Raw genomic sequence first — 13,780 nt, 5'->3', positions numbered from 1 at the left:
GCATGTGGGATCTTCCCAGACCAGGGCTCGAATCATGTCCCCTGCATTGGCAGGCGGATTCTTAACCACTGCACCACCAGGGAAGCCCTGCACTTGCTTTTGAATATTTGGAATTGTTTTCTATAAGAATTAGGATGAAGGTAAGACCTCCTTACAAATAGCACATACTCTTTGAAATACGCTACCATTAAAGGGAAGCTTTTTTTTTTTTTTTTAAAGGGAAGCTTTTGAAAACAAAACCTCATTTCAGAATTTTGAGTTGAGCAACAGACGCCAAACAGGCATTTATGTTAATGAATGAGGGCAGAGCTAAAGAAGTGGTCTATAAGAACCAAGTAAAAGTGATTGGCTGCCAAAACAAAACCCTGTTAAAAATCAACTGATTTCAGTTACAGAAAATGACAGACTGATGGCAGCTTTATATGGTGACAAATCAATCTGCGGCTGGCTGGATGACCCACTGAGTTCTAAGAAAGAAAGAAATCAGCAACAGGGACCCACAGGCCCAAAGGTCAAGAATAAAGAATAGTTTGTGGAATTTCAAATTTAAGGTGAAATAGCACGGAAGCTCACTGGCCTTTATATCATTCAGAGTGGCTTGATTGTGGGTCAAAAAAGTGACAGTATTGAAAAGGAATTTAAACTCATCAAGAAAAATCTAGTTACTCCAACCCTTAGGCAGAAACTCGCTAAATGCAGTAGATAACCTTAAAAACAAAAGCCAGGATCTCTGCCCTCAATGAACTTAATCTAGAAGGGTGATGAGAGGGAGAGGAAAAAAACATGCATTTAAACCTACGGTACAAAACCCAGTAGGTTTCTCAAACACCGGTAGTAACTAGTTTCAGCTGTGCCAGGTCAATACAAGTGTGAACAAGGAGAGTAGACAGAAAGAACTCATGCTGACTCCCTATCACATTCACGAGGCAGCCATTTGAAACTAGCACTCTCGTCCAAATCTCCAACTTCAAGATTACCTCACTGACTTCTATAGCACTCTCTCAATGTCCCTCTTTTCCACCTCAAAAGATCTTGAAATTTTCATTCCAGTTTTTTAAAAATCAATCAATTAATTAATTAATTAATTTTGGCTGCGTTGGGTCTTCGTTGCTGCACGCGGGCTTTCTTTAGTTGCAGCGAGCAGGGGTTACTCTTCCTTGCAGTGCGCGGGCTTCTCATTGCAGTGGCTTTTCTTGTACAGGGTCTAGGCGCACGGGCTTCAGTAGCTGTGGCCATGGCGTTAGTTGCTCCAAGGCATGTGGGATCTTCCCGGACCAGGGCTTGAACCCGTGTCTCCTGCATTGGCAGGCGGATTCTTAACCACTGTGCCACCAGGGAAGTCCCTTCATTCCAGTTTTGAAGGAAGAAGTGGTTAAGGAGAATAAATCAAACCACTCAGGCTTTTGATCCTATCTCCTTACAGCTCTTAGCATTTACATGAATTTAAATATGTTTCAGTTTCCCCATGAAGACAGTGATAGTAAGTACCTTATAGGTTTTATTATGCATATTCATAAAAACAAATGTAAAGCATCTGGCACACTGAGTGCTTACTAAATGTTATATCCAACCCATGTCCTTCCTTTTCTTCATTTGTATTTTCCATCTCTAGCTTTTAACCAGAGTATTTCCCTCAGCCTAAAATACAGAGGTCTCTCCTAATAATGAATAAATGAATTCAATTAGTCAACAAATATTTATAGAACACTTAAAATGCGTCAGGTATGACCTTGGCCTGACTTTTTCTTTACCCACTATGTAGGTTAATATAATTGGGTTTTAGTTTTCATCATTCTACAGAAATGCTCTAATTATGGTTAATAGTAACTTCCTAATACAATGTCCATTTCTCACCTTACAGTCTAACTCCAGAGTTCTTGCTTTAACCTTTAACTATTCTGCCTCCCAATATCTATAAGAAAAATACAAAGGAGTTAAGAGTCAAAAGAGAAGATAAGCTACAGGAAGAGGACATGAAAAAGAAGGAGTTTTCTACCTGAGTACAGAAGATTATATTAAAATCATCATGTACAACTGATTCTCAGCAGCTGGGGTCTTAAAACCTCTGTAACCTCCTCCGATTAATACAGTTATTTGTGTTCCACACTTCCATAACTTTTTCTGATTATTTTACAATGATCAAAAAAAGTCAAAGAGAATCAAATACATAAACCAGGTTTGTGTATTTTAAAATGAAAGGGTAGGGACTTCCCTGGTGGTGCAGTGGTTAAGAATCCACCTGCCAATGCAGAGGACATGGGTTTGAGCCCTGGTCCGGGAAGATCCCACATGCTGCGGAGAAACTGAGCCCATGCGCCACAACTACTGAGCCTGTGCTCTGGACCCCGTGAGCCACAACTACAGAGACCATGTGCCACAACCACCGAAGCCCGCGCGCCTAAAGCCTGTGCTCTGCAACAAGAGAAGCCACTGCAATTAGAAGCCCACGCACTGCAACAAAGAGTAGCCCCCTCTCGCCGCAACTAGAGAAAGCCCGTGCGCAGCAATGAAGACCCAACACAGCCAAAAAAAAAAAAAAATAATAATAATAAAATAAAATGAAAGGATAGATTTTCTTTCTGTAGAAGAAAAAGTCCAGACCAATATAGCTCATTCTGACCACTTACAGAGTGAGGTACAAGAAACAACATTAAGATTCAAGCACTTAATTACTCACTGGTTAAAATGATCTCTCTTGCCACAGGCAAGTCCGACTCTTGAGGTCAAACGTCAAGTTAACTTAGAAATAGGAGACAGCAAAGAAGAGCATGGAACATTCTGTATCTGGTAAAAAGTCCCTGCTCCAGCCAACCCCATCCCCCGAGTTCAATGACTGAGTTATGGAAATTTTCTTGTGTGGTAAAACTGGGGACTCTGTCTTCCAATAAGACTCTGGCAACCTGACAATGAGCCAATGTTCTGCATATGGTTTGTTACGAGTCATATGCTTAATGTTATTTTCTGGGAATTCTCATCCTCTATTTGGTGAGAATATCAGAACATGTCATTTTAATCATGATTTTAAAGTTAGACTTGGTCATGCTCTTTAAGAAATATGTCCAGGTCTCTCTCATTGGAGAAAATCTAAAATTAAATAAAAATAAGTCTAAAATCTTAAAAAAAAGAAAGGAAGAAAGAAAGGAAGAAAGACTGCAACAAATGTAATGCCTTTGAAGCTCTAAAGTTCCCTGGTTCTTTGGTTCTGTCCTCTGACTTACTTCAGCTTAGGATATCAGAGAGTGAAAAACTCCATTACATGCCTAATCTTTTTTCAGAACCTTTTCTCTGTCCTCTTGCCAAACACACCATAAACCAAAAGGCTTTTTCAAGGCTATTATCTGTTCTAACCTTTCAGAATATGTAACTGATTCATTACATCTATTCAGATTTTCATATATAACTAGACAAACCCTTTGATTTAGGAATAGGTAATAGGGATACCTTCCCCTAAACCCAGTGATACTAATGATTACTTTCCAGAACTGTCCAAGAAATAAATCTACAAATAATTATTTCTGGTCAAGGGAGGGGAATTATTTACTCTTAAAATTACAATATATTTTGGAGGTAGGGCTTATATTCCCTCTGGGACCTTAGGACTGTCATACCATGATATACTATACTAAAAATACCACAGTCCAAAGGCACACTTATGTAGCTGGGCCATTCCATAGTAACACTGAGACTAGAAGCCGTTTGGGGAAAGGGATATTTCTTTCAGTCATCAGTATAGCATTCAAACCTGTATAAAACTGATCCTAAACCTCATCACCAGAGATGTAATGGTCAACACTAAATAATTCTTTCCCTGACACCTGGGGAGGTGAGTAGCCTGACATGGCAGGCCACAGGCACACCTGCCTAGACAAAATTTGACCCTAGACAAAACTAAGTTAACTTATCACAATGAAGGGTTATCTTGCTTATGTCCAGTCTCTTTTTTTTTTTTCTTTCTTTTTTTCCAGTCTCTCTTTTATTCACCTTTTCCCTCTTCTGTGTTGTCCCTTTTATCATATTCTAGGTTCCACTATGTGCTCATCTATCTTGCATTAAGAAATGCTCACAGAAGCATTGTTCAAAACAGCAAAAAAAGGGACTTCCCTGGTGGCGCAGTGGTTAAGAATCTGCCTGCTAATGCAGCGGACACGGGTTTGAGCCCTGGTCCGGGAAGATCCCACATGCTGCAGAGCAACTAAGCCCGTGCGCCACAACTACCGAGCCTGCGCTCTAGAGCTGGTGAGCCACAACTACTGACCCCATGTGCCACAACTACTGAGCCTGCACTCTAGAGCCCGTGCTCTGCAACAAGAGAAGCCACCACAATGAGAGGCCCGGCACCACAACGAAGACCCAATGCAGCCAAAAATAAATAAATAAAATAAAAAATTAAAAAAACAAGGAAGTAAACAGTAATAACAATTGTATGTAAAGTGCTCACTATGTTTAATAAATAGTACCCTCAAGAATTATTTGTATAATCTTTGATGAAAAACTTTGTCCTGATAAAAGGTGTTTTACTGATCAGAGAGTAAAGAAATGGGTACTTCCTTTAAGGAGAAGTAGGCCTTCCCTCAATCTTCTCTGAGAGCATACAAAGTAGTCACCTAGCATGCTACCTTTCCATTCACAGTCAGTAGAAACTTTGGAAAATGAGATGAGAACACAGGCAACATAAGAATTGAGAGGAAAGGCATTTAAAAAATCCACATGCCTTAGAATTTTAAATCACTTGATATGAGTACATTTCAACTAAACTGTAAGATATTTTGAGACAGGACATTTTACATTTTGACTGGAAGTTGGAAAGATTACCAGTGGCCTCCTGAACTGGGGAAGAAATGCTACTTAAAGAAAATATATTATTTGAGAGAACAGCAGCTAAAAGTGGATACAGAGAGGAAATAAATAACTGGCCTGTGGCAGAGTTTATATTCAAACCTAGATTGGTTTTGTCTAAAGCCTGTGTGTTCTTTTCATATTTCACTCCATAGCTGTCCTTACTCTTGGGATTCATTTTTTCATTCTTCCTTGCCTTATTATCTCATAATTTTATTTTAAATTTGAACTGTTGCTGACTTTTTCTTGGTCTTTTGATTTTTACTCTACCATGGCAATTCATCACCCTCTTAATTGTGGGCACATAGTTTTAAACATCCTTCAAAAGGATTCCAGGACTTCCCTGGTGGCGCAGTGGTAGAATCTGCCTGCCAATGCAGGGGACACGGGTTTGATCCCTGGCCTGGGAAGATCCCATATGCCGCGGAGCAACTAAGCCCGTGTGCCACAACTACTGAGCCTGTGCTCTAGGGCCTGCATACCACGACTACTGAGCCCATGTGCTGCAACTACTGAAGCCTGCATGCATAGAGCCCGTGCTCCGCAACAAGAGAAGCCACTGCAATGAGAAGCCCGCGCACCGCAACGAAGAGTAGCCCCCACTTGCTGCAACTAGAGAAAGCCCGCATGCAGCAACAAGACCCAACACAGCCCCCCGCAAAAAAAGGCTGTATTCCAAACTTTCTAGTTTAGTTTGATGATTTGCCATATATATAAATATATATATATATATATATATATATATATATATACACACACACACACCATTTATATCAGTAGTTTTAACAGTGTGAAAAGGGAGAACTAACAATCACAGGAGAATGTTTCTATAGCAAATTACATGTAGTATTTTCAGTTCAACTCAACAATGAGTCTAGGGAATCAGTTTGACTGTTCTCCTTCCCTTTTCTGAAATAAATTGCTAAGCTATTTATTATGATATAAAAGAACAAATTTAGGTCTTCTAAAAATTCATCCTCCTGGTTTAACTTAATTTTCAGTCTAGGTTTGGTGATACTATTTATTATCATTTATTATCATCTGAACACTTGTATAGCATTTCCTACTTCAAAATGTAGGAAAACAAACCATGTCAAGCTCAATTAGAGAATCTGATTAAAAGATAATTTTATTACAGACAAAGATGAAAAAGATACTCATTAGCATGTGGTAATAAAGAATTATTATTACAGCTAAGTCTAATTATTTATACTGCTTAATAGTTTATCTAGAAAAGAAGTTGATGGGTAATCCCTGTAGACAGTACTGGGGAAAAGATGAAGATATCAGGACATTGCAACATTTGTCTCTTGCAAACAGTTTTTAAAATATGACACACGCAAAACAAAACCAAACCAGCACCCATTCCAGTAGGCCTTGAATATCTTAGAATAACTTTATGCAAAACCATCTTTAAGAAGAATCACTGGAATTTTTTTTTTTCTGAGGGGCTGTGCTAGAGGAGATAGTTAAGGGGAGGGACTACTGATTTTTTAAAAAATTAATTAATTAATTTTTGGCTGCATTGGGTCTTCATTGCCGCGTACGGGCCCTCTCTAGTTGCGGCGAGTGGGGGCCACTCTTCGTTATGGTGCGTGGGCCTCTCACTGCGGTGGCCTCTCCTGTTGCAGAGTATGGGCTCTAGGCACGTGGGCTTCAGTAGCTGTGGCACGTGGGCTTAGCTGCTCCACGGCATGTGGGATCTTCCCGGACCAGGGCTCGAACCCGTGTCCCCTGCATTGGCAGGAAGACTCTCAAACACTGTGCCACCAGGGAAGCCCAGGACTACTGATTTTGAAAAACATAAGGAATAAGAAATTCTAACTTTAATACATTGGCCTAAGCTTAAAGATACGTTTACTGCTATTTACTGTAGGTAATTAATATAATTTATTAGGAACTCCAAAGGCTGGGGAAACAGAAGAATCTGGGCTCTACAAATAATTTGCTGATTCTTACTGACCAGATCTTTATTTGGGCACCACCTGTTCATTTATTCACCAGATATTTATCAAGCACCTGCTATGCGTCAATCAAGATGCCAGATGCTATGGACACAACAGCGAACAAAAATAGGCATGGCCTCTGCCATTAAGAAGTTTACAGGTTAGTTGTAAAAGGACAGTAATCATACACCCTCAAACATGAATGTAAAAATACAACTGTCAGTGCATGTAGTACATACTGCTGAGAAAAGAGGTCCCTAGGAAAGAGGGTAATTGTGACCTAGTCAGGGAAGGTGTTTTTGTGAATATAGTAGCTGAAATCTAAAGGACATTATCTAGGCCAGTGGTTCTCAATGGGATTGGTGGTGATAGTGGCGGTTTACTTGCCATGGAACATTTGGCGATGTTTGGGGACATTTTTTTTTGGGGGGGGACATTTTTGATTGTCACAACTGGGAGACACTACTGGCATCTAGTGAGTAGAGGAAAAGGACGCAGCTAAATATCTTACAGTGCACAGGACAGTCCCCCACAACAAAGACATCTTATCTGGCCTAAAATGTCAATAGTGCCAAGGTTGAGAAACCCTGAACAGGGCAACGGGAAAAGCCTGAGCAAAGACCAATGGTGAGAGACTCAAGCAGAGAAAACTACAGGGGATAGCTCATTCAAGGCTATAGAGACCCAGTAAGGAGTTTTAGCTTTATCTTAAGAATGAAGGGGAAAACAAGCGAAGGGTTTCAAGAATTGGAGGAACTGGGGAGTGAGGACAGTGGTGGCGACAGGCTCAGATATGATTTTTAAAAGGTTACTAACTGCAGTATGATGAACTGATTGGAAGGAAATGAAACTGGATGTGGGTGTTTGAGATAGGTAGCTAACTAATATAACTTCTTAGAAGCTCCAAAGGCTGGGGAAACAAAAGGTGGTAGTGGTGAGGATGTAGAAGTAGCTGGAAAACTTCCTTCTATAAATGTTCAGTATGGAAAAAGGAGAAAAAGAATGTAGGATGCTGCGTGCAAAGTCATTCCTACAATGTGTGGGTCTGTGTGGTTTGTGTGGTAGTCCTACATGTCCCTCAGAATTCTCTCAAGGTGGCACAATAATCTCTAGGAACGGATGAAATGTCTTATTTTAAAAAAAGGGACAAGAATATTCCCTCTTTCTTTTCGAATGTGATATATGGTGACTTATAAACCACTTTTTTGGTAAGAATTCAGGCAACAAAAAACTGGAGTTATTAAAATTTAATTTACAAGCCATAATCCATATTTCTAATCAGAAGCTTAGGAAGTAATAAAATCAACAGCTGGCTCCACTGAGTATATTCTCAAGAATATGTTTTTCCTCAATTATTACATTAATACCTAAGTAGAAAATATTAAAAACTATTTTATCATAGAATATATCATACATAGAAAAGAGTAAGTATAATATGTAGTGCATGGTTCAAAGAATAATAAAAGTAATACTCATGAACTCACTACCAAGTGGCAGTTTTTTAACAGTGAAAATTTTCATAAAGGTCTTGTTTTATAAATGGCTTTTAAAATAAAGATTTGTGTTAAAACTACATAAAGGGCATTCCAACTTAACACTTTTCCACCATAGGGCAGTTATGCTATTAAATGAAAAGAAAACCTCTCACCTGTAAACATCGAATAAAAAATCATATATTGAAAAAAAAAAGGGTTCATTTAATATCCGGTAGGATTCACATTCCAGTTGACATTAATTTGATTAACTAAACAGGTCTTTCTTTACTGTTTTATCAAAGTAAACTCCAAAAACTTTGTGACACTGTCATTTAAAGCATATGTTAAAACTGGTCTTACTTCTTTAAACACAAAAATAAATGCTTTGGATAGTTTAGCCTTTTAAAATGGCCTAATTTTTCTCTAGTGAAGTAATAGATTCATAACACATATTTTGGTAATATCTTATCATGCCTTATTTAATGGAATATTAATATTTTATGTAAGATTTATATATAAATGAAATACAACTGTGTATCTGGCATCCAATTTTGGCTAAAAGTCATAGCATTGTATCAAAGCACCATTAAACTCTAACTATATACACATGTCTTTTACATAAAGAGAATTTCATACTTCTTTGGAGGGGCAAGTCTCAAACTGCAAAGCTTCTTTTAAATCAAGAATTATATGACTTGATACATGTTTGGTTTAAAATCAAACAAGGATAATCTGAGCTTCATCCTTCCCTGCTGTAGGGAACGAGGTTCATCTTCAATTTAAATAATAACAGGGCAAAAGATTTTTCCTTCTCAAAAAATAAAGAGCTATCACAAAAATTCTATACCAATAAAGTCTTTTTTATACATTTCCTCCCATTCAAACCATGATGATATTAATATTAGTCCTTAAAGAATTACTCACCCAATGAAAGCCACCATCTGCTCCACTATGTGTTTGCTGAATGTTATGATAACGAAGATTTTCTGTAAAGAAAATGCCAGTTAAAATAAATATTTCTCATCAAAAAAAAAAAAAAAACAATATAAATTCACAATTCTGATAATAGTCTAAAAAGGTGACCATGCTGCTGCTAATTGCAATTTAAAAAAATTTTAAGAAACAAAACAAAACACCATTTGACAAATGCTATGTACTTTGTATTTTAAAGATGTTTTTCCTTAAGCACAGTTCTAGTCTTGCCAGGATACGTGACCATGTCTGCGGGAGAAATGTGAGTCATGAAACCCAAGGCTGGGTGGATGTTCCACATGTTCTATGTGTTTTATTTTATTTTATTTATTTATTTTTGCCTGTGTTGGGTCTTCATTGCTGCGCGTGGGCTTTCTCTAGTTGCAGAGAACGGAGGCTACTCTTCGTTGCGGTGCGCGGGCTTCTCATTGTGGTGGCTTCTCTTGTTGCAGAGCACAGTCTCCTGGCATGCGGGCTTCAGCAGTTGTGGCATGTGGGCTCAGTAATTGTGGTTCACGGGCTTAGCTGCTCCGCGGCATGTGGGATCTTCCTGGACCAGGGCTTGAACCCGTGTCCCCTGCATTGGCAGGCGGATTCTTAACCACTGCGCCACCAGGGAAGCCTGTTCTATGTGTTTTAGAATGGTGTATACAACTAAAGTCATGGGTTCCCATATAGCCTCCACCACTGAAATTAAAGCTGATCAGCCTGATGATAGGTGTCTGGGCTAAATCTAATCAAGAGGATCTTTGAAGACTATGTCCTTCCTGGAAAGTTCTTATAAAAGTATCATGAAAGTTCCATTCTCAGATCCTGAATGAGCTTGGAATTTCAGGCTTAGGGTACAAGCAAAGGCATCAACAAGTTTTGGGGGATCTTTATCAGACCTGGGTCATTGTCAATTTGGTATTACTGAGGTATTCTTCATTAATTAAAGATGTTGATACTTAACTTACAAGTAAAGATGTCTTTAGGCTAACAGGTAGCAAATATTTTCAACTCAACAAATGTTACGAAAAGTACTTACTATGGATAATATAAGCATTATTAAGGGCTTTCAGGGAACACAACGATGGGAAGAATACTTCTTCAATACCCTGAAGAAATTAAAAAATTTTTCTATACATAGTAGAAAGATGGTTAAGTACAAAAGATATACATATAAACTGTAAATGTCATTAGCAGTGAAAACAATGTGTTACAGAAGTTGAGAGAAAGAAAAGGTCACATAAGTACAATTAATTAGAGATTCAAGAAGGTGATATTAAGGTTTAGCTTTAAAGGACTGATAATAATTCTCTGAATAAATATGAGTAATTCTAGATTCTCTCTCCTAGTTCCTGATAACAAACTCTCCAGTGCTTTGTTACTGTTGTTAAATAGTAACTATAGCCTATGTAACCAAATGGGAGGGAAGAGAAATAAAATAAATAACAATAGCCTTCTTTTTAGCCATCCATTATGAATCTCAAGAAAGTGTCTAATTCAGACTAAAGCTCATTATTTCAGGTAGAAGACTAATAAGGCAATGATATTTTCTTAATGTCCTACAGTTAACAAAGACACTGACTGGCAGCTGCACAGCTGGATATGTGTGAGGAAATAAGACTAAAAAAAATAAGTTCACAGTCCTTTTTGGTGTTTGTTTATGTATCTATTAATGTGAAAAAGGTATTTACCTATCTCATGAAAAAAGTAAGCACATATAGATATCAAACAATTACAAGATGGATGATGATTTATCAACAATCCTACACAAATGGTGTATGAAGATTATGAAGCTAATAAGACAATTACAAGAGATCATTTAGGGAGAAAAGCATTAATATATGGGGACTCTTCTAGTATCCATACTAAAAGCCAGTTAATTGGAGCTATAAATCTTTTACTAAGAAACAGAGCTAATGGTTTGCCTCTCAGTGATTTCACCACCATGTGTTCCCTACCATCATTTCCTAACATTCTAAATAAGCCAATGCCCAGATAATTGCACAATTTCGTTTCTTGAAAACAAAACAAGACTTTCTTCTTATATATAACAGCTTGAAAATTCACTGGGCTGGGCAAGACATTTAAGAACATATGTCTCAGAATCATTCAGGCTTGAGGTCTGGGTGGGGATTCTACCAAATAAACAAAAGGCACAGATCCCCAAAGAGCCCACTCAACCATGTCAACCATGTGCACAGAGAAAATAAGGGTAGAGTAGGAATAATTAAAAAAAAGAAAGATATGGGGGTAGGGAACTAATGGTGCCAGAATGAACAAAGAAGAAACTATATATCTATAAAAGAAGGGTCCTCCAATGGAAAGAAGTATCTTAGACTGATTCATATATTAAATATTTACTGAGTGCCAACTACATGCCAGATGCTATTCTAGGCACTAGAATACCTTAGGGAGCCAAGAAACAAAAACCTCTGCCCTCATGGAGCTTATATTTCTGTACACGTGTGTGTGGTGGTAGGGGGAAAATTGAAAGGCATAAATAATACACATGATAAGTAAATTATATGGTACATGAAATATTATATGAGTATGTTGACTCCTTATTTTCTTCATCATTTAGGAGAAAGGAAATATTTCTAAGGGAACTTCTACAGGCTGAGGAATTGGAACTTGTCCAGTAGAAAGAGAAATCCTTAATTAACATTATTAGGTGGGCTGATTTCAAACTTTTAGGGGAGGTTTAACAGATAGCACGATTTTGGTTTGAATTCTAGTCCCTCCCATCTATGAAATGGGGATAATAACCACCTCACAGGATTGTTCTGAGATAACCAATGCAAACTGCCTGGCACAGGTCCTGATAAACAGCAGGTATTAAACAATTCAGTTTTCGTGATCATATAAATACAGTTAAGAAGGCATTGCAAAAGAGTGGAAAGAACACTGAACTTGAAGCTGACTCAGGTTCAAATTCCAGCTGTTAACTTATTCTTTTAGGCAACTATTACCTATTTCCCTCTCTAAGTTTGATAATTACAGAATGGGAGTAGTAATTTCTCTATCCCAGGATTATAAGAATTAAATCGGATGGCATACACTAAGTACTTTAAAGTGTGAAGTACTATATTAAAACATTAAGCATTATTATGATAACTTGAAAAATTCTACTGAGAATGTTAAAAAAATATACTATTTTTGAATATGCTATAATGAAAGGTCTGATAAGTTACATACCCTATAACTATAGGGTACTTTTAGCATAATATATTTTACTGTATTTTATAGAAAGTTAGTACATAAAGCAGGATACATTAAGTTTATGGATTCCTAGAGAAGTTGCTGTTATAAAGGGAATTAAAATAATCTGTTATTGTTCCTTAGGTATTAATACTTTCAAAGGACTTCAAAAAGCTAAATGATTTTATCATTTGAAAAACCCTACTATAGTAATTTAAATCTTTCCCAAAGTAACTAGCATCAGTATTTAAAAACCCATAGTCATTGAACAATACACTTAACGTAAGTAGGAGAAATTATATTCCTTGAAGGAGGAAAAATAAAGCCTTGAAATTCTGAGTGATTAGCATGGCCAGAGAGTAGATGACAAGCTCAATAAACTCATCCTAAATGCCAAAGTCTAATATGAGAAACTGGGCAGGTAGAAGCAGCTGAAGTTTTCCTTTTTCATTCTTCTCTTCTAAGAACTGGAGGTAGAGAGGTGGTAAGCAGAAACTTGGGGGATAGACGTGCTTTTAATTATTAAGGAATCAGACCAGGGCATAGACATTACTCACTGTTCTTGACCTTCCTTTGGTGAATGCTTCCTCCTTGCAAACCTCATTAATGAAGACATTCTTTCCACGTTAATTTTATTTTATTCTAGTAAGATTTGCCTTTTATACCACACGTATCGATTCGTATCACAGTCCTAGAAGCATATATCCATTTCCTCTCATTTAAGTTATTGGCCTCTTTTCTCTCCTCTATTTACAGACACACACACACACACAGCCCTATCCTAAAGATTTTGTTAAGAGTGTCTTTGAAGACTAACAGATTCTCACATCTCTAACCAAAACCCACATCTCTTCGTCTCCTCAGGGCCTCCTTTCTTCCACATTGTCCACATTAACATCTGGCTGGTATTTTGTAAAGGATATTTGTGCCTTGAGAGGAAGTGTTATATATAGAATGTGTGAAAGAAAAGTAGAATTAATGAAAGGGAATACTTCCTCAGCCTATGGTCAGTAAAGATAAAACATCTTTGGACTACGTATGTTAATATGGTGTGCATTTTCCTATACAGGAACACTATTTTTGTTTGGTAAAATTCTTGGATAAACAGTTTCACAAGGCAAAAGTGAAATAAAGAAAGAGAGAAAGGAAGGGAGGGAGGAAAAAAGAAGGAAAGAAATAAAACAAGGAAAAAAATAATAAAGGGGAACAACTTTCCAACAGGAGTAGGGAAAACCTGCCCGAAATCCACTAACTTCCAAACGATGTTCCGTGGCTGAATACCTAAGCATGCTACCAACCAAGAAGCAGAACCAAAACCTTGACAATTTGCCTTGGAGAGAGCAAGGGGAATATGTTTTCAGTGTC

At 37.7% G+C, this 13,780-nt stretch overlaps 1 protein-coding gene across 3 annotated transcripts in view; it reads right to left on the bottom strand.

Annotated features, from left to right (window-relative positions):
- VMP1 (vacuole membrane protein 1) overlaps positions 1–13,780 on the bottom strand; it is a 126,224-nt gene that overhangs the window by 10,601 nt on the left and 101,843 nt on the right. For all 3 annotated transcript variants that reach the window (XM_036835306.1, XM_036835307.1, XM_036835305.1), the window contains one exon: positions 9,182–9,243. In XM_036835306.1, coding sequence (XP_036691201.1) covers positions 9,182–9,243 — 62 coding nt within the window. The remainder of the gene's footprint in view (positions 1–9,181; positions 9,244–13,780) is intronic.

This window comes from Balaenoptera musculus, chromosome 20 (genome assembly GCF_009873245.2).
Source record: "Balaenoptera musculus isolate JJ_BM4_2016_0621 chromosome 20, mBalMus1.pri.v3, whole genome shotgun sequence".
In the NCBI taxonomy this organism is placed as follows: Eukaryota; Metazoa; Chordata; class Mammalia; order Artiodactyla; family Balaenopteridae; genus Balaenoptera; species Balaenoptera musculus.
The sequence above is the reverse complement of the archived record's forward strand: the minus strand, read 5'-3'. Positions and strand labels throughout refer to the sequence as shown.